General features: G+C 41.0%; 1 protein-coding gene across 2 annotated transcripts in view; it reads right to left on the reverse strand.

Moving 5' to 3' along the window:
- Positions 1-18,648, reverse strand: part of LOC149317893 (26S proteasome non-ATPase regulatory subunit 1) — a 141,296-nt gene extending 122,648 nt beyond the window's left edge. For both annotated transcript variants that reach the window (XM_089508620.1, XM_089508619.1), the window contains exons 1-10: positions 18,509-18,648; positions 15,152-15,195; positions 13,249-13,322; positions 12,841-13,010; positions 11,851-12,056; positions 11,063-11,206; positions 9,268-9,494; positions 8,478-8,541; positions 2,946-3,074; positions 132-220 (exon numbers count right to left, since the gene is read on the reverse strand). In XM_089508620.1, coding sequence (XP_089364746.1) covers positions 132-220; positions 2,946-3,074; positions 8,478-8,541; positions 9,268-9,494; positions 11,063-11,206; positions 11,851-12,056; positions 12,841-13,010; positions 13,249-13,322; positions 15,152-15,195; positions 18,509-18,524 — 1,163 coding nt within the window. In that variant the 5' untranslated portion in view covers positions 18,525-18,648. The remainder of the gene's footprint in view (positions 1-131; positions 221-2,945; positions 3,075-8,477; positions 8,542-9,267; positions 9,495-11,062; positions 11,207-11,850; positions 12,057-12,840; positions 13,011-13,248; positions 13,323-15,151; positions 15,196-18,508) is intronic.
- Between the last annotated feature and the right edge of the window lie 5,723 nt (positions 18,649-24,371).

Genomic DNA, 24,371 nt, shown 5'->3' on the forward strand with positions numbered 1-24,371 from the left:
TGGGAGATGAAGTCTAAATCCTCTGGACGACCAAAGGTTGGGAACAGCAAGATTCCCACCCCAGATTACATCTCCCTAGCTTGAATTCCCCTGTCTGAATGTTCACATGGTGCCCAACTCAATGTTTTTACCTAAGGAACTGGTCACTGGTTGTTCCACAATGCATAAAGGAGTTTGCTATAACAGTCGCTGTGTGACAGACAGAATTCCGCACTGCATCCTGAAGAAGTAAAATAGCAAAGAGTCACCATTTTAAAAAGACAGAGAACAAAAGCAAGCAGCTAAAATTCATTTAGAGCAATACAAAGTGTTCTGTACAAAGGCTGAAAAGCTAAAAAATGGTTCTGGAAGGGAGTGTGGGAATCTCACATTTTCCAAAAATGTGCCCTTAGTATATTTGTTTTCCTTTCATCTTTTCTGTTATCTGACTGTGGTGCTCTGTTGGCATACTCTTACAATACAGTATTCCTAAAAATATGCTATTAGCTTTTTTCCCCTGTTGGTGCAAGGTTCTATGATTCCTATTAAACAATTTAGAAACAGCAGCAAACAGCAAAAACTTAATTAAAAATAAATAAATATAGAAAGCAAGTCACCCGAAGAAAGACTAATGGAACTGGGTTTATTTAACACACAGACAGCTTAAACAACTTCACCCAACCTGCTATCTTCCAGATGTGTTAGATTACATTTCCCTCCCTCATAGAATCAGATGATGAGAGCTGTAGTCCTAGACATATAAAAGGCAACAGGTTGAGGGAAGTCAGATTAAACTGCTCCTAAACTATGGAACAACCTGCCGGAGGAGATCTGTCACATTTCCACTCTGGTAGCTTTTAAGAAAGCACTCAAGGCGGATCTCTTCCGGCAGGCCTTTCCAACTTAGTTACCCTCCCCAGATATAGAGATATTTGTCCCCTCATCTGTCTATTTCCCCCCGCCAATGTTTCTGCCTATTTTTTGGTTGTTCAATGTTTTTAATGTTTTAATATTATTGTTTAATTCTGTTTTAGTACTGGGAATGGGGGGGGGGGGTGGTAGGTCTAGGGTTTGATTTTTTAACTCTAATGTAATTTGTTGTATTTTATTGTTGTAACCCACCCGGATTCTTCGTGATTGGGCGGGCTAGAAATAAATTATTATTATTATTATTATTATTATTATTATTATTATTATTATTAAAGGATAATACTGTTTGAAAATGTATGGAATGGCACTAGGGGGAATAACCAGCAGCACCCTTGCACAAGGAAGCTGGTTTAAAGGTAAAAATTAAGGTATTCTCTCACAGCAGAAGTCACACAGAAATGTAAGATTCAGCCTTATACCATATCAGGCCATTGATCCATCTGACCCAGTACGGTCAACTCTGAATGACAGTAGCAGCTCCCCAGGTTTCAGCTAGGAATGTTTTTAGGGGAGGGTTGCTGGTTGCTGCATTTTTATCTTTATATTTTTACCCTTGCTGGTACATTTTAAATGATTTTATACTTTTTAAAAACAATGGATTTAATATGATAGCTTATTTGTGTTCTAAGGTTTCGTTTTATTGTCAGGTTCTCAGCTTGGCCACCTAAGAAGAAAAGAGGAATATACATAAAATATGTAAAGAAAGAAAGAGGCCCATCTGGAAACCACTGATATCACCTGATGATCTTGTAACCATATTGACCAGGCTCAACCCTACTTAGCTCCCAAAAATCAGATGGTACTGGTATTTTCTGAAGGGTTTGGTGTTAAACATCTAACAAGCTACCTCTGAGGGAATTTTCTGACTCGTATCCTCTGAGCTACACGGAGTCTCATGCCGCACTCCCCTAGTGATGTGTCCTTCAACATCTGCAAGGCAGAGTGAATGGGGAAGCAGGCTAATCTCCAAGGAGGTCCAGTCCATAATGTTCTCACATTCTTCTGGAGGAAAGACACATCAAACACAGAACAAAGTGCTCAGAAATTTCGGTTGGCCAAAAGAGCTCCAGCCAAGTTGTTAACTGGGGCTGGCTACAGGAAGCAGACAACTCCCTTGTTGCAATGGCTCCACTGGTTGCTGGTCCATTTCTGGGCACAATTCAAAGTACTGGTTTTGACCTATTAAGCCATATATGGCTTGGATCCAGGTTGTCTGAAGAACCATATCTTCCTTTATGAGCCTATTAGAGTGGTATGATCATCCAGAGAGGCCCTTCTCTCTGTCCCACCTTCTTTTCAGGCTTGTTTGGTGGGAAAATAGGAATCATAGAATCATAGAATCGTAGAGTTGGAAGAGACCACTAGGGCCATCTAGTCCAACCCCCTGCCATGCAGGAAATCCAAATCAAAGCATCCCTGACAGATGGCCATCCAGCCTCTGTTTAAAGACCTCCAAGGAAGGAGACTCTATCACCTTCCGAGGAAGTGCATTCCACTGCCGAACAGCCCTTACTGTCAGGAAGTTCCTCCTAAGGCCTTCTCAGTGGCAATGCCCAGAATTTGAAACTCCCTCCCTAAAGAGGCCAGGATAGCCCTATTCCTTGCCTTCCTTCTGTCAGCAAGTCAAAACATTTTTGTGCTGGCTTTTACAAACTGACTGGGTTGGGCTTTTAATGCTATATGGTGCTGCTTTTAAGGTTTGTATACAGTATTTTAATGAATTTTGATATTCTTAATGTTTAATGTTTTATTAATTCATAAATTGTCTCACAAATTGTTTTAATTGTTTTTTAAATCTTATACTTTTATTAGTTTTTATAGTTTTAATGTGTATTGTTTTGAATATTTTCTTAGTCATTTTGAGTCCTATTATTAGCAGAAAGGCAGGATACAAATGAAACCAGGCAGCTTTGGGATTCCTAATTTATCCTTGACTTTACCGGTTACTGGGACACACAGCCTTGAGACACACAGAAAAAAAAGAATCTCTCCAAATTTCTTGAAGCTCTAGGGAAGAGAGGATAAACAAGTCTTACCTTTGTGTTTTTGAGAATCATGAGATCTGTGTTGTTGTTTCGTATTAAGAACTGGAGATGTAATTCAATGGCCATTTCACCACTTAATATTTTTATCATTTTGGGGATCTGGTCTTTTGACTCGGAGCTCTTCAGACATACAAAAGAGAGAAAGGTACAAAAAGATAAGTGATTAGCAAATTCATACAATTTCTCCTACCAATCTTGGTAATTTATTAATTACAGATTGTATAACAGTATGTGGTAAAATGTCTTTTGAAAAATTGTACATGTTGGTAAAGCAAGGTGATTTCTAGTTCATTCTCTAGTGGACATAACATCTCAAACACATTTTTATTATAAATCACTTGGGCATATTGCACAGAAAGATAACACCACATTTAATAAATTAAGAGAAACTTCAAAAGCAAGCCCCTCCTTACAGAAAGACCTCTTGGGATGAATTTCTGCAATTTAAAGAAGAATCTCTTTAGTTACCTATGAATTGTCACTGCCATGAATACTAATAGCATTAACTACCATTAATGTTTAATTACCATATTGTTTAATGAACTTTGTTTTTAGAAAACCAATTAAAATGGCATTTTAAAAAACCTAAAGGCAGAGCATTGGGTATGAGGGGGGGTCAAGCTCTTTGAGCAAATAATACAGCCAAACAATGTTCAAATGCCATTCTACTGAAGAGTACTACGTTTCAGACCGTGAGGCACACAGGCAAGCCTTTCTGTTTTTAAAATCACCAGTTATTCGGATCACTTGATGATCTGAACTGATTCCCTGTGTCTTAATATAATATGAAATACAGTTGGCCCTCCAAATCCATAGATCTTTTTATCCACTGATTCAAGCAGCCACAGCTTGAAAAATTTTTTTTTAGAAAATATCAATTCCAATAAGCAAACTTGATTTTGCCATTTTATATGAGGGACATCAATTGACTATGCCATTATATTTAATGAGGACTGAGTATCCACAGATTTTGGTATCCATGGGGGGTTCTGGAACCAAACCCCAGTGGATATCAAGGGCCCACTGTAAAGCTTTTCCCATCTCGCCTACCTAACTAACCTAGTAATTACTTATTCAGGGATGGCTAACAAACTGTCATAAGCCAGCTCATATACAATACACAGACACAAATAAGTTAAAGATGGATACACAGTTAGTACTTTCCAAACATCAAGGCACACACTATATATTCACAAATCAGACATCTGTTCCTCACTGACAAGTCTGTAGAAGGTATAGATATAAATGTGTCCACTTCTGAAAAATAAGATGGTTTGGCAGTTCTTACCCATAACATGCTAATAGGAGCACTACAGACATGGTATTTGCCCTTAGACAACTGCAAGAGAAATGTAGAGAGCAGAACAAAGGACGCTATGTAACATTTGTCGGCCTCACCAAAGCCTTCAACACTGTGAGTAGAAAAGGTCTGTGGCAGATCCTGGAACGAGTAAGATGCCCCCCCCCCAAATTCCTCCAAATGATCATCCTGCTACATGAAGGCCAGCAAGGTCAAGTCAGATATGGCAATGCTCTCTCGGAGCCCTTTCTAATAACTAAAGGTGCGAAACAAGGTTGTGTTCTCGCTCCAACTCTATTTACAGTCTTCTTCAACATGATGCTCCAAAGGGCTACGGCAGATCTCAAAGAAGAAGACGGCATTTACATACGCTACCGTACTGATGGTAGCCTGTTTAACTTAAGCCGCCTGAGGGCCCGCACTAAGACTCTGAACTATCTAGTCCGTGAGCTGCTTTTTGCTGACGATGCTGCCCTCGTTGCCCATACGGAAGCAGCTCTGCAACACCTAACATCTTGTTTTGCAACAGCTGCAGAACTCTTTGGACTGGAAGTCAGTCTGAAGAAAATGGAAGTTCTCTACCAGCCGGCACCACAGGAAGAACACTACCATCCCCACATCACCATAGGCACATCTGTGCTTAAGTCCATTCAGCAGTTCATCTACCTGGGAAGCATCATCTCCTCAGACGCCAAGATTTTATTCAAATCATTTATTCAAATCTGTTTTATTCAATCATTTCCTGTATTGCTATGTATTTTAAATGTATTATCTTACTAGACAGGCCCCCTTCCCCACCACCACTCCCTTCTCCTTCTGTGTCGTGTCTTTTTAGATTGTAAGCCTGAGGGCAGGGAACCGTCCAATTAAAAAGATTGTATGTACAGCGCTGTGTAAATTCACAGCGCTTTATAAATAAAGGTTAATAATAATAATAACAATAATAATAATATTGATAAAGAGATCGATCACAGACTGGCAAAGGTATATAGTGCATTTGGAAGGCTTCACAAAAGAGTCTGGAGTAACAAACACTTGAGGCGAAGCACAAAAATCAGTGTGTATAGAGCCATTGTACTGTCTATTCTCCTCTATGGGTCTGAAACATGGGTCACCTATCGCCAACACCTACGACTCCTTGAACGCTTTCATCAGCGCTGTTTATGCACAATTCTTAATATACACTGGACTGACTATGTGACAAATGTTGCTGTCCTTGAGCATGCAGGGATCACCAGCATTGAGGCCATGATATTGAGGACGCAGCTGCGCTGGGCAGGACACGTTTCTAGGATGAAGGACCATCGCCTCCTAAAATAGTATTCTACAGTGAACTTGCCACGGGTCAAGAGCATAAGAGGGGCGCCCCAAAGAAGAGATACAAGGACTCCCTGAAACAACATCTCAGGCTTGGCCAGATAGATCACCAACAATGGTCCGCCCTGGCCTTGCATCGGGAGGCATGGAGACGCACTATCCACGATGCTGCAGCCTTTTTCGAAAGCTCACGCCGAACAAATCTTGAAGAGAAACGACAACGCAGAAAGAACCACAACCCGGAAACATCACCCAAGGAGACTTTCCGCTGTGCTTTCTGCAACCGGACCTGTTTGTCCTGGATTGGCCTTTTTAGTCACCAATGCGCTTGTACAAAGCGTGGGATGAGTCCTTCCTGAATCTTCGTTCGCAAAGCAAAGCCAGAGAGAGAGAGACCCATAACAAAAGGAACCTAAAAGACCATGCACAATTCTAATGCAAAATAGTAATTTAACTCTAGACATATTCAAATTGTACTGAAACTGTAGTAAGACCAATAGGCGTAGAGATAATTTTTAAAGAGCCTCTGCATAGTCAAGTGCATCTGGGGGACTGTAGCAGTTGTTTGGATTGTTATTACACTTCACAGAAAGGCCTCAGAAACTCTTTTGCACAGTCACTGTCCACCCGCTACTGTCAAGCAACTGTTAAATTATTTTAGGAACAGGAACAGAGAGTTTATTTACTTCAAAAACTGGTTACAGCAGCTGGCAGATCAACTACCCGCTACAGTCAACCAGCCCCTTCTTACTACTTGAAAGCTTTACTTAGTATCTCTGTGTGAATTAACTCCACAACTTTTCTATTCTGCAATGACAAGGTTAATTTTTCACCAAGGAAATTATTAATATTACTATTGTCCTTAAGTACAGCACCTAGCACTGTACTTTCTTCACCAGAGCTTCTCTTTTAAAACAAACAACCAAACAACCAGAAAACCCTAACCCAAAACCAGAAAATTAGCTTGCCTTGGTTTAAAGATCATTACTTTTGTTGCAATTTCCCCCTGAGTTTTCTGTAATTTTTGGACCGATAAGGAGTATATTTACCTGTTGACACACTAGAAGCATTAGTGTTGTAAAATTACTGAAGCTACTACATAAGAAAGAGTAACAAGGAAAGTCTGGTACTTATGAATAGTTATTTAACAACAATGCAAAATTTACTAAACTCATAAATGACATATGCTTACTCCAATAATACAATTTAAACCATCCATTGGAATAATAAAACCATAGTCAATCTAGAAAATAACCATACAGTAAAAATATTTTAAAGTGACCATTATGTAAAGGTATCCCATCCCTAAAATTTAAAAAAAAAAACACCATCAAGGAAACAATTATATGTGAGTAAGGTATAATGTCCAATAATTCAAATATGTCCATTTAAAGTAGATATAAAGTTTATGAAGTTTTTGATTTAAGTTTTACACAGTATAAAGTCTGAAGATCCTATGAGTTAAAGGAATCTTGGAAATAGGTTTTATAGAACATAAGGTTTAAGATCCTGTGACTTTAAGTAACTTGAAGAGATGGTTCTTTCTAGAATCTTTTAAAACTGTTTCATGAAGTCTCCATCAGTCTTTTCTTTTATCCTTCTTTTACATAACTCAGGTATAATCCTCTAATGTTTTTTAATTCTGTAATGTCTGGTCACTTGGTTCAGAGACTTTCTGTGTGTAAGGGTATACTGCCCTATATTGCCCTTTTAGCTCCTACATAAGCCCAGACTTAACCATGGCTTGGATGAGACCAATGAGTGCCATGTTAGACTAAGACGACTAGGAACTGACGGTGATGATGATGATGATGATGATGATGATGATGATGATGATGATGATGATGATGATGATAATAGATTTATTTCTAGCCCGCCCAATCACGAAGAATCCGGGCGGGTTACAACAATAAAATACTACAAATTACAATAGAGTTGAAAAATCAAACCCTAGACCTACCCGCCCCCCCATTCCCAGTACTAAAACAGTATTAAACAGTAATTTGATGTCTTTGGAGGTTTTTAAACAGAGATTGCATGGCCATCAGTTGGAAGTGCTTTGATTGTGTCACAGAAGTACACAATCAAAGCACTCCCAAAGTTGAAGAACAAAGAACAAAGCTGTTCAACAATGGCAAATGCTGCTTTGAAGGGTGGTGGAGTCTCCTTCTTTGGAATTTTTAAACAGAGGCTGGATGGTTCTCTGTCAAGGTGCTTTGTGTACTCCTGAATGGCAGAATGGGGTTGGATTGAATGACCCTTGGGATCTCCACGATTCTATGAAAAGCAAGTATAACTTTTTTAAAAAACCAAACAAATGCTGGTTGTCTTACAGGTTCCTTTTTTAAAAAATTACTTTATTCCATTTAGTGCCTTTTGTCCAAGGCCCTCAAAGCAGCTGTAAAGTGTGACATCAGCCACTTAAATATTTATAGTTGAAATCAATGGCCAAATAGGACATATTTGATTTCATGTTCTCAGGCACAACCCTTATAAAACACTCTAATGGGCTGAACAGTAAAACAGCAATAAATCTTTACATAAGCTCTACTACTAATGACAGCCCTGGTATTTTCTTGAAAGAAAAACCACACCATTTTAAGTAAAACATTCTACCCCTGAGAAATACAGGATTAGTAACTTTTCCAGCCACAAACAGTCACTATCATCCAAGAGTAACTTGCTGTATACATTCTGACGGCTGTACATTCAGGATGATTAGGACTACAGTTTTGGCCAACTGGTCATTCTAGCTGAGAGTCACAGGATTTACAGTACAAGACATCTGGAGGGCATCAACTTGGCTTTGGGGAAAACAATTAACACTATGCACCAAGGTTATAATAAATCTCATGGTAAGAGGCAATGCTGCATACAAAGAGGAGGTTTTTGATAATGGTACTTACAGTTTGGGCAGATTTTGCTGCAGCAACAGAACTACTTGCTTTTTCCTCTGTCTCCATAGTGTCACTGAAAAATAAACAAATCATCCCTAGCTTGTATCATCATTTATGACAAGACTATATCCAGACATTTATGTCACTAACAGCTTGAGGGTCATCCAAGAAGATTAATGGATTTTAAACTTCTATGTACATTTTTCTGGTGTTCTGTACATTGGTCTTAATATACTAAAGTCACTTTGAATCCCATTGTTGAGGAATGGGTGGGATAGAAATGAATAAAATCAACACTAATATCTATTTCTCATGTTCATTGAAAACCACTGTTCTACCAATCAGCATTTCTTACTATCAGGCCAAGTGGTGATTAAAGTATCCTCCACATATTCCCATGGGATGTTGAATTTAAAGAAACTTTATCTAGTTATTCTGTGGACTAAAGAAAGACAAACTGAACTGTGACTCTCCTGCTGGGTCATCTGAGACGCAACCATCTGAGACACGACCAAGCCATATTGTTACAATGATCTGAGGATTTTTCTCCCTTCCTGTAATTCTATAAGGGAAATATTGGGAAGTCCAGCAAAACTCTCAGTTCTTTCACCAAACAGTAACCCTCAAGGACCTTAATGGTGGAGGACGATTGTGATAATTCAACTGATATGACTTTGCAAATGCACCCACTATGTCGGCAGTATTAGCATGGACAGTACAAGGCAATCCAAACTGCAACATAGCTCTTTATAATGCTTACATTTCAAGGCATAAGTCATTCTTATACTGGCTGCCTTACCCTTCCTTCTCTGACCCAGGGACAGTCCCTGTATTTGTTGACCCAGGGACAGATGCTATAGGGGTGCCAACAGTGCGTAGGTTCTGAATCACAGAAGAGAGGAATTGTTGGCTGGCACTTTCATACAAATCAAAACAGATCTGGTATGCCATGAGAAGGTTGTCCTCCTTCACTAGCTTCTCCAAGATGTCACTAACAGCTTGAGGGTCATCCAAGAAGATGAGGCACTATAGGAAAGAGAAAAAGAAATTTTAAAAAATGATAAGGTATTTCAGCTTGGAAGGAGGAGATTCAGAAGGCCTTAACAAAAAGAGTGGCTGGAATTCTGGTATTTTATGCACACGTGTGCATGTGGTTGTACTTTTTTGTCTTATGACTGTAATGTCTTCATTCAAGTCACAGTTGTATAAGAGAATTTTCACAAGTGTAACAATTTCACTTGCAGTTAAGCATTCTTGGATTGTGCCTAACTTCAACAGGACCCTCACTGGACCATCTGATTCACTGAGAATGCAGAAACAGCCACTGAGCATTCCTCACTGCAAAGCACTGCACATTTGCAGCTGCTTGCACCATGCTGATATTCAGCAGATGGGTAGTCTACTAAAACCATCTGTTAACTGGGTGAGGGTAGATTTACACCAATGCTACTCAAACCTGGAGTCCCTAGACCAGCCCCATTCCTCGGTCATTTCCTAGGGATGGGGGTGGGACCAAATAACTGTATCAAATGGGAACAAATATAGTTCCAATACCTGGCACACAGAAAAAATAATTCTCCACATCAGATAACCTGAGAAGTTACATAAACAGGATGTTGGCTCTCAGCCACCTCGCCTTTCTGCATAATGGTTCCTATAAGAGTTATGGGCACTAAAAGGAAATCTTCCACATACTGAAATCATCAAATGGAAGATAGGATACTGGTCCAGCATATTTATACTGTGTCCTTCCTCAAAACTTCTCAGAACCATGTATATGCAGGTCTTATCATTTTTATTTTTACCAAAGGTCTGTGAGACAGGTTTGATAAAGAGGCTTTGTGGCTGAACAGAAACTGAATTCACTATCTCATATACCACACTGGTGCCTCCTAAGGTCCCACTGGTTAGGAGTGAAGAAAGTAACAACACCAAAAAGTGGTCACAACAGCTAGTGCTGCACTCTAGCGATAATTCCACCCCAGTTACTTCAGTATAAACACCGATTCCTCCTTAATCTGAGGCAAGGAGCACATAGAGAAATTTTGGCAAGGTTCTAGGATGGGCATGCTAGAATTCAGTGGGCAACACCATCTGACTTTCTGCTCTTCTGGAGCAATATAATCGCACCATCATTGTCACCATTTTGGAAACTAGAAGTGATTATGTATCAACTTAGAGTGATCTCTTGGGCTGTTTAGGGATTGGGAGCCGCCTAGAATAACAACCAGTGACCACATAATGGATTTTTACATTGAAAATGTTTTTGCCCCCCAAATTTTGAGTGTGCCAGAGCTTTTAGGGGTTCAGTGACGGTTACAAGGGCCTTATATGGCCCACAAGTTGTACAATTCCCATCTCTTTTCTAAGGCTTATCCCAATTATTTACAATTCTTTAAATTACCTTTTCTTCCCCCACAAGAGGATCTCTACTGATCTGTAACATTTTTATCACACTCTTCCTCCAAGGTGTGCCATCTTCTGGCTGATACTATTCCCAGCCCACATTCCCCCTCCCACTGCCCCAGAGTCTGTTTGCCATGCTGACTGCAAGCCTATGTGCACCTGTACCATTAAAACTCCCACCATAGTACCTGGCACACGTTGATGAAGTCAGGTTTTTCTAGGTTCATGTAGATTTTAACCAGAACTCTCAGCACCTGGTTGCGAAACTGTTTATTCTGCATCAAAGACATGCAGAGCTTTAGGCTGTAGGCCAGCATTCCAGGAACATCATTCTGTGAAATAAAAATATATAGCCTTCAATTATTCTTGTCCAATATTCAATTATTTTTTAGTATCTAAAAATCCAATCTCCTGTCTCTTGGTGGTAAGAAAACTGATTAAAAGCACATCTCATAAAGCTGTCTTGCGGTATACCACCACTACCAAAACAAATTGACTGGATGAACGCACCATTCTCCATGCAACATAAGTAACATTCTGAGGAGTGGTGTCCCATAGGCTCGAAGAGTAAAAACTATGAGGCAAGAATGCCACAGTTCAAGCTTTATTTCTGCCCAAAAGTGGAATACAACCAACACTAGCTGGTCTGTAAAGAATAAGACTTTCTTCATTTCACCCCATTTATCTAATCTGCAGTGTTATCTTAACCTCATTCATCAACTTTACCATGATAAGCATATCATCACTTTCTATCAAGGGTAACAAGAAAGCACCATTGCTTTCTCTAACTTTTATGTTGGCCTCTAGGTTGGAGGTTTCCACATCCCCTCACTATTAAAGAAGGGTGAGTTGTACAAGCTAAGAAGAATTATATAAATTTCCTGATATATTTAAGTCAGCAATTTGCCATTTCCTGCTTTTAATTTGATAAACGCTCTGTGTATGCATCAAAATCATACTATGTGCCTTTGCCTACCGATTCCAAAATGGTTTTCTCAAAGATATCTAGCCTGCGTGTCTCCAAGGCAATCCCAATGGCTTGTTTGTACTTGTGATCATCTAAACAGCGCTGGAACATCTTGTTGACAATCCCTTCCAACCGTGGGTCAACGGCCTTCTTCGCTCCCTCAACAAGGTCAGCATTTTCTACGCACTGCTTGGTGTAATGGTCGATGCACTTTGCTGGGAAAAGAAAAACATGCACCTCACTGCAAACGTCAAGGCACAGTGTCATCATGTTGATATATCTTTGGTGTGGAATACTGGCATATCTGTCTAATCACACTTACAACTGAAATTATGTTCTGAAAACATTTACTTCACAAAATTAATGATTCATTTAGCAATGCTATAGAATCAGTACAAGATCTATTCTCATCTGAACCACATAAAGTTTTTAAAAACATGACTCAAAGATTATAAACGTGGATGTTAAGAAACTAAGTTCCTATCATATGCCAAATTGTGTGTATAGCTCTGATACTGGCTCCAAAAGGTGGATTTCTGGCAATCTCATCTTTCAGTATTTAAAAACACACCAACTCTCAATCCCTCAAAAAACTGTCAGCAAAATAAAAGACACTGCACTGTTTTTTCTAACAATGTTATCTACACCTTTCTCATGTTCTTCAGAGTAGTGCACCTCTAGCCATCAATTTCCAGACATGCCTTTTACTCTCTAAGCAGAAATATGTATTTTCTTGCCCTGGATAAAGCTAGAACTAAAGTACTGGACTTAGATTTAAAATGCAAACCTGCTCAAGAAAAATGAGCAAATTTACACTTAGAATAGAAATATTTTGTGATCTTCAGAAATTATGCATCAAAACACCTGCTTTCTGAATGGCAAAGCACCAAATCTGGGTGCTTTGTGAGACATTTCACCCAGAATATTTATTGACCTTTGCTAAAAATAAGGGGGGGTGGCATACCAGAACCCTCTTCAGTGGACAATGCGCAGCCTTACCAATGATAGTCTCCACATATTCGGAATTGTCAGTGACATTGAAGAGGTTGCCTGCTCCAAGGGCATAATTCAGAGACTCTTCAAATGCACCAAGGTGATAAAACACCTTTGAAGCCACCAAAGCCGCAAATTCACGACTCCGGAAACCAACATCTTCATACAAGATTTCACTACAGAAAAAGCAAGGAAGAAAGACTCAGGTAAATACTGCTCCACAAAGTTTCACATTTCAATCCAATTAGCATCTAGTTGGTGAGGGATCTGCAGGTCCCAAGCAATGAAAAACATCAATTCCAGAAATATGGAGCCATGCATTTTCTATTAACCAAGATGTAGAACCACGACATTTTCGCCCCTGTGCTGTACACCGGGCTAGCCTACTCTCGTGTATAAAGTGTTGTCTCTTACATTTTGTCCACTGACTCAGAGATCTCTGCCCAGAAATCATTGACAACAGCATTCAGTTTGTGAAGAGCAAATTCCTGGGGGGAAAAATGAAAACCAGTCAGAGGAGTACAGAACTATGTGAAATGGTTAAAATCAATGAGTATCTCTAGCTTGAACTCCAAATCACTGTATTCTGTCATGTATTTACTTAGAGTAGGGATTGGGAGAGCAGAGAATGTATAACAATAACACATTTGATTTCTTTGACCTCCTCCTTCCATCTGCCCCCCTTCAAACCTCCCCTATTTTAAAAGTTTTCAGATGAAGAAGTATCCCATGATGTTATGCATCAAAACACCTTCTCAGCTGACACCCAAAACTGGCTCATATCACAATTGCCCACTTCTGCCTAAAATAACTACCATCAGCAGGTTACTCAATAATGGGAAGAAGCAAGCAACTATCTAGATCAGTGGTGGCGAACCTATGGCACAGGTGCCAGAGGAGGCACTCAGAGCCCTCTCCGTGGGCACATGCGCCGTCACCTCAGTACAAAGTTCGCCAGAGTTAGTACCTAAAAAGCCAGAGGAATGCGGCACTTTGCAATAAATAAGTGGGTTTAGGGTTGCAGTTTGGGCACTTGGTCTGTAAAAGGTTCACCATCACTGATATAGATCCAGGGTGGGGAATGTATGACCCTCCACACTTTGTTGAATTGCAACTCCCATTAGCCTTAGCTAGTACAGCCAACTGTGAGGGGTGATAGGAGCAATGGTTCAGCCACATATGGAGGGCTACAGGCTCCCCATCACTGATCTAAACATAGAGACCATTAAAAACATAAGGCAAGCTGTGCTAGAAGTTGTTGGGCAGTTGCGAGGGCATACAACTGCCATTCCATGACTCCTTCCAGGCCATTCTTTCATGCCTCTTTCCTACTTAGAGAAAAACTACCACACTTTCTTCTCCCAAATAGTAAATTATGTGTGGCTGATTATGCAAACCTGATAGGACCCAGAATTCTTCCTCCTTTTTTCATTTGACTTACTTGCTCATCAAAGGCAAGAGTTATTCTCTTCTTGCTTTTCAGCCTAGCAAAGTTTGTCTCAAAGCAGTGTTGGGAACATTTGGTCTACAACTTCCATCAACCCCATCCAGCACGGCCAACAATGCAAGACAGCTAAAACTGTACTTTAAAATATCTGGCTTGTTCCCACCATTACTTTAAAATTTAAAAATTCACTCCAGAGCCCACTAGTATTTATCTTGCCTTGGTTACAGATTCTCTTCTAAGGCTGACATTATATTTTACTTGACCTCTTTCTGTACTATGTACTGCAGAAATCCCTATGTGGTACATATCAACTATTTGCAATATTTAATAAGCGGCCAGTGCAATGTATGTAACTGAAATTAGCTGCATTACTCAGAACCTGAAAAGAAGGCAATCAAAGCTGTTTTTTGACATTAGCTCTTAAGAAACAAGTCAACTTCAGTGCCTAGAACTGTTTCAACTGAACGTCGGTTATAATTTTTGCATTTTCTACCCATCTATCCCGGGAAGGTAATTGTATAGAACCACCATATATGTTCATATCAAACTAATTCTCTGCTATTGTTTTTGGGAAACAGTTAAGAAATACAGTCGGCCCTCCATATTCATGGACTATTTGTCCACAGCTTGAAAGTATTATATATACATATATAAATTCCAAAAAGCAAAGCTTAATTTTGCTATTGTATATAAGGGACACCATATTACTCCCTAATGTATATAATGGGACTTGAGCATCCATGGATTTTGGTATCCACAGGGCGATCCTGGAATCAAACCCCAGTGGATACTAAAGGCCCACTATAAAGAATCATTAGAGGTCTTGAATATCTATTGTTCCTAAGTCAAAACAAAAGTTTACAAGCTTACCTTGAGTTCTGGCTCTTCCTCATCCAGGAGTGAAATAATTCCAGCTACAATACAAAACCATCACAAAAATTAGAGCATAAAAATAATTAGCCTGGCCACAGAACAGTCACAGCAAAAAGAAAAAATGTGGTTATGAAATGTGTGTACAAATTCTGATTTTAAAATTTGACTGGATAATAACTCTATCAGACAAGCGTAGTTAGCTCTAACTTTTAGTATGGCCCCTGACTCTGTCAAGAACTCTTGCAGAAATAAGACTGTGAATCTATGCATATTTACTTGGGGGTAAATCCCACTGAACAGTAGTGAAAATTCAACTATGAGTCTAGGAAGCAATAAAAAATGACTCAAAGCTATTATTTATATCTGACAATCTGTCGCTTATTTTAGAGCAATAATCCACCAATAGCAGAATGGGCTGCATGGACGGATGACAGACTATTACTGGTGGCTGTTTCTTAGGGTAAAAGGTTAAAGCAAGGGTGGGAACCCTGCATCCTACCAGATGTTGTTGGACAGTAACACCCAGCAGCACAGTCAATGGTGAAGAATGCTGGGAGCTGTAGTTCAGCAACCTCTGGAAGGTTTATGATTCCCAACCCTGGACTGTAGAAATTTCCCTCGCCAAAGAATTGTAAACAAACTATCCCAGTAAAAAAATTACTCCAGGTGGTTAAGAAATATAGTGAAGGTTGTGCTCTTTCATTCTTTTTCGGGCAGCAGCCACTAGCGCCAATGTGTGCAGCTGCACCGTCTGCCAATAAATGTTATGGGTCACCAAAGTGAAGGCATCTGTTCAGGTAATTAAAAAATAAGATTATGGATCTTACAGCCTGCTTTTGTATGACACAGATCACATAAATTACAGAGCCACACAAGAGCCAGGTTCTGACTGCTGGGAATGCTAAATGTTTCTTGTAAGAACTAGCAGAAGAGACAGGAACGGGCGGGAGGCAAAGGCACAGGAGTTTCACCCATTTCCTGCACCCACTGTTTCTATTTACTCCCTTTCAGCTTGAAGTATTATCTAACTGCAGTACTATACCCACTCGCCTGGGATTAAGTTCCCCTGAAAGTACAAGCTGAGTTTCCCTTATTTGAAATGCTTAGGACCAGAAGTGTTTTGTATTTTGGAATATTTGCCTTGACATAGTGAGATATCTTGCAGATGGAACCCAAATCTGACATGAAATTCATTTTTGTTTTGTTTACACTTCATGCACATAGCCAGAAGGTAACTTTATACACAGTGTTTTTAATAATTTTGTGCATGAAACAAAGTTTGTGAAGCAAAAGTGTCACTATCTTGGCCACCCATAAGTCCACAAAGCTGGACTGTAAATTAAACAAGTCCCTAGTGCCAACTGCTCCTGCTCCTCTTTCACCAAAGCCCTCCAGCCACCGGAAAAGCATGAGTCCAAATGGCTCTATGACCCACCTGAACCTCACTCTGGGACCCTAAGGATGCCTTCTGAACTCTCCAAAGTCAGATCCCAGATTGCAATATGGCTACACTTCAGGCCACATGTGCGACACTTTAGACAGGATCTGAGAAATAGTCTGCATTCAGCCCCAATTCTTTTATTCGCTTCTCGTATTCAACTGAACCCGTCTGGTACTCTATTTTCTTTTTCTTTTCTTTTTTTAACTGTTACTTAGACTCTTCCTCAAAATTGGAATTAAACTGCAGTCCCTCAGCAATGGACTGAACAGGAACAAGGATTCAGTAAGGCCTTTGACAGGGTTTCCCATGACATTCTTGCAAACAAGCTTGTAAAAGGGGGGCTAGACAAGGCAACTGTTAAATGGATCTGTAATTGGTTGACCGGCCGAACCCAAAGGATGGTCAGTAATGGCTCCTTTTCATCCTGGAGAGAAGTGACCAGTGGGGTCCCACAGGGCTCTCTCCTGGGCCCAGGGCTATTCAACATCTTTATCAATGACCAGGATGACAGAATTGGGGGCATACTTACAAAATTTGCAGATGACACCAAACTAGGAGGAGTAGCTAATACTACAGAGGACAAGATTAAAATTCAAAATGACCTTAACAGATTAGAAAACTGGGCCAAAGCTAACAAAATGAAATTCAACAGAGATAAATGTAAGGTACTGCACTTAGGGTGGAAAAATGAAATGCACAGATATAGGATGGGGGACACATGGCTGAATGAAACTACATGTGAAAGGGATCTAGGAGTCCAAGTAGACCACAATTTAACATGAGTCAACAGTGCAATGCGGCAGCTAACAAGGCCAATGTGATTTTAGGCTGCATCAATAGAAGTATAGGCCCCATACAGACAGGCCAAAATAAAGCTGCTTCAGGTCACTTTGGAGGTATGCTGTTTAAATGATGCATGCGTCCTAAGAGTCTGGAAGCTGTGCCAAAGCTGCGTTCTAGTCCTCTTAAGATGCATGTGTCATTTAAACAGCATACCTCCAAAGTGACCTGAAGCAGATTTATTTTGGCCTGTCTGTATGGGGCCATAGTGTCTAGATCAAAGGAAGTAATAGTGCCACTGTATTCTGCTCTGGTCAGGCCCCACCTGGAATATTGTGTCCAGTTCTGGGCACCACAATTCAAAAAGGACATTGAGAAATTGGAGCCATGTGTCCAAAGGAGGGCAACCAAAATGGTGAAAGGTCTGGAAACCATGTCCTATGAGGAAAGACTCAGGGAACTGGGGATGTTTAGACTGGAGAAGAGAAGGTTAAGAGGTGATATGATAGCCCTGTTTAAATACTTGAAGGGATGTCATATTGAGGAGGGAGCAAGATTGTTTTCTGCTGCTCCAGAGAACAGGACCCAGAACAATTGATGCAAGCTGCAGGAAAAGAGATTCCAGCTGAACATGAGGAGGAACTTCCTGAGAGTCAGGGCTGTCCGACAGAGGAACACACTCCTTCCTCTGAGATTCCGGTGGAGTCTCCTTCCTTGGAGGCTGTCTTTAAACAGGGGCCGGATGGCCATCGGCTGGGGATGCTGTGATTGAGAGTTCCTGCATGGCAGAAGAAGGGGGTTGGGCTGCATGGCCCTTGGGGACTCTATGATCCTAAACACACTGCAGGATGATGGGCCTTGTAGTCCTTGAACCTGCGGCAGAATTCAGAGAGACACTGGTCCAAAGCCCACTGCGTCAATCATCCAATTGGAGGAGGCTGCCAATACTGGGAGCTGTAGTTTCTTGTGGCCCCAGAGCTCTCTGGCAGAGAAGGCTCACTGTCTCAGAGCAAAAACTACAGTTCCCAGCATTCCCTAGGACTGCGCCAGGGCAGCCAAAGCGGCCTGTCTCTGGAAGGCAAGGCAAGGCAAGGCCTGCGGAGGGAGACGAGAGAAAGGGACCCTGGGCTCACCGGCGGAGGTGATCATGGCGGCGCGGGTCGGGCCTCCCTCGGAGAAGCAAACGGCCGGGTCCCAAGGAAGCCTTCGCCAGGAGCCGCTCTCCGTGGGCACTCAATGACCAAGCTGATTTGCCGCTTCCGGAACGCTCACCCGGAAGTGACGCGTTAAAGCCCCGCCCGCGACGGTCCGCCCTTCTAGGCCCCCTCCTTCGCCGTCGCCTCAGCAACCGGCTCCGGGGCTGTCTAACGCAAACGCCTGCTTCGAAGGATCGGCTGCCTAAGGGCCTCAGCGCTAGGGATGCTGGGAACTGTGGTCTTGTGAGACATTTGCGTTGCTGTTGATGTTGGTGTAAACATTGTACTCATTGTATTAATAGGGATTAATTGCATTGATTGTATTAATGAATACAATGGATCCTTTTAAAATCGTATTGCAATTGTAATAAATGGCATTCGTTGCATTTTAGATTACTTATTTTAAATTAATATTACTTTAATAATATATTGATATTATTATATTATATTATTATATATTATGTATTTTATAAATATATATATTATTCTATTATATGTTAATATTTATTTTAATATTAAAATATTAAACACTTTTAATAATAAAAGAGTAATATTAAATATTAATACAGGAATAATAATAATGTATTAATGTTTTACTATTATATTAAAATGAATCGTTATATTAATATTATTTTAATAACATATTAATATTATTATATTTTATATCAATATTTATTTAATATTATATTTAATATAAAATATTAAACACTGTTTTAATACTACAAACAGTAATATTAAAATATTAATACAATGACAAATAACAACAACGACAACATTGTATTAATGTTTTAATATTACTGTGTTTTACTATTGTCAGCTGCCCTGAGCCCCAGTTTTGGGGGGAAAGTGGGATATAATTAAATATAACAACAAATATGATAATAATAATTTAGCCTTCTCTGTAAGAGTTTGGTTCCCCCATAATAAACTACAATTCCCAGGATTCCCTAGTACTGAGCCAGAGCAGTTAAAAGCGGCCTGAAACCGGATTGTTTCTGCAGTGGGTTTTGGACCCACATCTCCATTCTGTGGAACCCTGGGAATTGTAGAACAGGGCTCTGGTGCTGCAACAAACTACAGTTCCCAGAATTCCAGAGCATGGAGCCCTGGCAGTTAAAAGCGGTGTCAAACTGGATTATTTCTGCAGTAAGGATGCAGCCTCGAAGAGAGTCGGGGGTGCGGCTGTTGTTGTTGTGTGTGATTTTTGCCTTTTGGCGACCCTACCTGACAACAGCCCTCTGTGGAGATGCATTTGAAGAATGGCCTCATGTTCACAGAAGTTGTTCTTGTGTGCCTTCAAGTCGTTTTTGACTTTTCTTATGGAGACCCGCCTGGGCGAGAGACCTATCGCACAAGATTTCTTCAGAGGGGGGTTGCCATTGCCATCCTCTGAGGCTGAGAGAGTGTGACTTGCCCAAGGCCAAGTTTACTCCCTCGGGGCGTATTGTGGTCTCCTTGCTTGGAGGTCTTTAAACCGGCTGGATGTCCATCTTTTGGGTATGCTTTGATTGTGAGTTCCTGCATGGAAGAAGGGGGCTTGGACTGGATGAGCCTAGAGTTCTCTTCCAAGTCTCTCTCTCTCTGTGTGTTTGTGTGTGTAGCATGCTTAATGATACCACCAGATGCATGGAATTATAGAGTTGGAAGAGATCATTCACCATTTTAGTCGCCCTCCTCTGGAGACGCTCCAGTTTCTCAATGTCCTTTTTGAATTGTGCGGCCCAGAACTGGACACAGTATTCCAGGTGGGGCCTGACCAGAGCAGAACAGAGTGGTACTATTACTTCCCTTGATCAGTATACACTATCCTTCTATTGATGCAGCCTAAAATCACATTGGCCTTGTTAGCTGCTGCATCGCAATGTTGACTCATGTTCAACTTCTGGTCTACTTGGACTCCCAAGATCCCTTTCACACATAAAAGTTTCATTCAGCCAGGTGTCCCCCATAATCCTATATCTGTGCATTTCATTTTTCTGCCCTGTGCAGTACCTTCCATTTCTCCCTGTTGAAATTCATTTTGTTAGCTTTGGCCCAGTTTTCTAGTCTATCCTTGAACAGATCAGCCTGAAATCTACCTGGAAGCCAAGATGATCAAACTGAGACTGTCATTTGATCCCATCATGAGAAGACATGATTTATTAGAAAAGACAATAGTGCTAGGAAAGGTGGAGGGCAGGAGAAAGAGAGGAGGAGAGTATTCGCGATGTATAGACTCAATTCAGGAGGTCACAGATCTGAACGTGCAGAATCTAAGTCTAAGAAGAGCAATGGAGGACAGGGTCTTCTGGAGATGCTTCATCCACAGGGTTACCATGGATTGGAGTTTACTTGAGGGCAGTTAACAACAGGTAAGTTCTTATGGTGAAGGAAAAAAATAAGAATAATTGACACTAATGCACAAAGTGAAGAATGCTTCAGTGCCCAGAGAGACAGCCTGCCATCCTGCAGACAAGTAAAAAGGGAAGAAAACAATAGTTAACAATGGTTAATGATTATCCCAAACAATGTTGGATACTATAGCTAGTTTGTAATAAAAGCAAACATTACACAATGCCATTAACCTTCCATGGAAAAGTAAACTGCTGTCCATGGCATGGTCCAGATTCCTATGGGGTTTGTCTGAAATAAGAGTTGTCAGGTTAATAATAACCCCAGTCCTGAGAGTTGAGGGCCAAAACCTACAAAGAAGGAATGACAATTTTAGGCTGCATCAATAGAACGATAGTGTCTGATCAAGGGAAGTCATAGTGCCTCTCTATTCTGCTTTGGTCAGGCCCACCTGGAATACTGTGTCTAGTTCTGGGCACCACAATTAAAAAAGGACATTGAGAAACTGGAGCATGTCCAAAGGAGAGTAACTAAAATGGTGAAAGGTCTGGAAACCATGTCCTATGAGGAACGACTCAGGGAACAGGGGGTGTTCAGCCTGGAGAAAAGAAGGTTAAGATGTGATATGATAGCCCTGTTTAAATACTTGAAGGGATGTCATATTGAGGAGGGAACAAGCTTGTTTTCTGCTGCTCCAGAGACTAGGACCCGGAACAATGGATGCATGCTACAGGAAAAGAGATTCCAGCTCAACATTAGGAGGAACATCTTGATAGTAAGGGCTGTTCAACAGTGGAACACACTCCCTCAATGGAGAGTGGTGGAGTCTCCTTCCTTGGAGGTCTTTAAACAGAGGCTGGATGGCCATCTGCCAATGGGGATGCTTTGACTGAGAGTTCCTGCATGGCAGAAGGGGGTTGGACAGGGTGGCCCTTGTGGAGAGCCAGTGTTGTGTAGTGGTTTGAGTGTAGACAACAATATTATTAAAACAGACAGTTAAAAATGGTTTGAAATACACTTAACATCTGAAGTTCCAAATGGGACGTGCAGCCAGTTGAAGTTATTTTCTTCCAAAGAAGAAATAAATGTTCTTCCAGAGCTCAAGACAAAAGATAAAAGATTTCCTATAGCGATTTGGACTTTATATGAGCACTGAAAATTTGTCTAAACAACTCCATTTCCTGGGCCTGCAGGAAAAGTATGGCGGTCCACCCACTTCTTTCCACGTTTGTCACAGCATAAAAAGAAAACAGAGAAGACGAGAGAAAGAACCTAACAGAATCTTTAAGACTGGTTTATTTCAGCACAGGCATTTTGTGAAAGAGAGGCAGTGTGGTGTAGAGGTTTGAGCATTCGACTATGGCTCTGGTGAACAGAGTTCAAATCCCTGCCCTGTTAAAGCGCTTTTGATGATGTTGCACAGTGCGTGAGGCCACACATCAACGTTTGGCACCAGATTCTCCACCTTCGTGACTGTAGTCAGCAGCTTGTGAGCTGGAGAAACACCTCTCCTTTCTCAATGAGCAAAGAGACACTGTAAACCTCTCTCAGATGAGGCTTTTGTTCTTAGAAGAAGTTCCACTGTGTAAAACAGTATATACATCTGTAGCGGGCGAACCCCAAATCCACAAACCCGAAGGCCCGTGGCCTGCCAGAGGACAAGCAGAGTCAAAGAGACCGAACTGGCTAGGATAAAAAAAAACGCTTTATTTTCTTGGCCAAGGGCAGCAGCACGCACACACACAGCAAGGTGGGCGTTATCAAAACTGCAGCGCTGAGGGCCTCTTGCCATCTTCTTTTATGCCCTTCTAACTCTACTTTTCCTAGCGTAAGCCAATCACAAAAGCGAAGCAGCATTGTGTCCTACATTTTCTTTTTGGCATTACATTTGCTTGGCATTACATGTGCTTGCTTGCTTGCTTGGAGCCTGGAATGTGCACAGATAACTGTAAGATACATACTCGGCTAAGCTAGGCTCTTCAAGGCCGCTGGTTAAACACAGGCCATTGTATTCAGAGCCCTCCAGAGGAAGGAGGGGGTGATTATGTGAGTGTGTATACTACTGCCACACATACAGAAAGAAAGGGTGGGGGCCAGCATAGCCCATTTGCACTTTACTCTGTAGGCTCAATCTATGGGCCTTCTGTAACTATTGATTCTTTTGCAAAGCAAAGTACAGAAGCAAGAAAGCATTATTATTATTGTGTTCCTCTCACATCAACACCATCCACCATCCAGACTAGTAGCAACCCACTCTGAGTTAAATGCTCATCACTACTCTAGCCAAGGCTCTGTGGGGCCTACTAGGCCTTGCCTCTCTGGTCTCACAAAGGACCCAACCTCCCTCCTGAGTGACAGCATTCTACAGGACTTCACAGCACTTGCTGAATATCTTTTTATGTCACTTCTTGTTTAAATGCCTAATAATTATGGCTCACAGAAATCCTTTAATGCCTGATTACTATCAAAACCCACATTGTACATTTTCCTTGTGACTCTATATCCCAATATGCCCAACTATGGAAACCCACTGGGTGAATTTGAGTAAGTCACACACTCTCAGCCTCAGTGTATGGCAATGGCAAATCCTCTCAGAACAAATCTTGCCAAGAAAACCCTGTGGCAGAGCTGCCTTAGGGTCACCATAAGCCGAAAACATCTTGAAGGCACACAACAATAACGGATTCTGTGGATATCAGACCACATCTTCAAATGCATTTCCAGCATTAACCCCATCAGTGCATCTGAAAAAATGGATTGTTATTAACAAACGCTCAGGCAGAGATAAATCAGTCTTAAAGGTGGTATTGAAATCCTCCTTCTTTTCTCATCCACTTCTTGTCTTTGTGTGTCTATCTGTCCTGTATTTATGTGCATTTACGCATACGTTCCTGTCCACTTAATAGTGACCCCATGAATGCCATATGATTTGCTGACCTGCAATTTCCACTGTTCCTTGTCAATGGCTATGCTGTCTGGCTCAGCTGGAGGTTACAATCCAATGATATCTGAGAGGCCACATCCACCTCTATGTTAAATGATCAAGGCTGTATCTGCACTGCAGAAATAATGCAGTTTGACACCACTTTAACTGCCATGGCTCAATGATATGGAATTCTTGGATGTGTAGTTTTGTGAGATAGTCATACTTCTCTACCAGAAAGCGCTGGTGCCCAAACAAACAGGATTCCATAGGATGGAGCCATGACCGTCAGAGCAGTGTCAAACTGTATTATTTCTGCAGTGTAGATGCAGCCCAAGATCGAAACCAATCCTGAAACAATGGACCTATAAATAAGAGGATTCCACAGGACTATACACTGGAGACTGCTGTGATAAAATAACACACTTTAGGCTTTAATGGCATTGACTGCAGAAGGTGCACAATGTACTACAAGTGCAGAAAAAGGGCAAGAAAGAGGTGAGCAACACATGCTCAGCTTGCAAAAGGTGGTCCTATGAGGTAACA

Source organism: Sceloporus occidentalis, unplaced genomic scaffold, assembly GCF_023333645.1.
Source record: "Sceloporus occidentalis isolate IW3139 unplaced genomic scaffold, rSceOcc1.0.p SCAF_2, whole genome shotgun sequence".
Classification (NCBI taxonomy): Eukaryota; Metazoa; Chordata; class Lepidosauria; order Squamata; family Phrynosomatidae; genus Sceloporus; species Sceloporus occidentalis.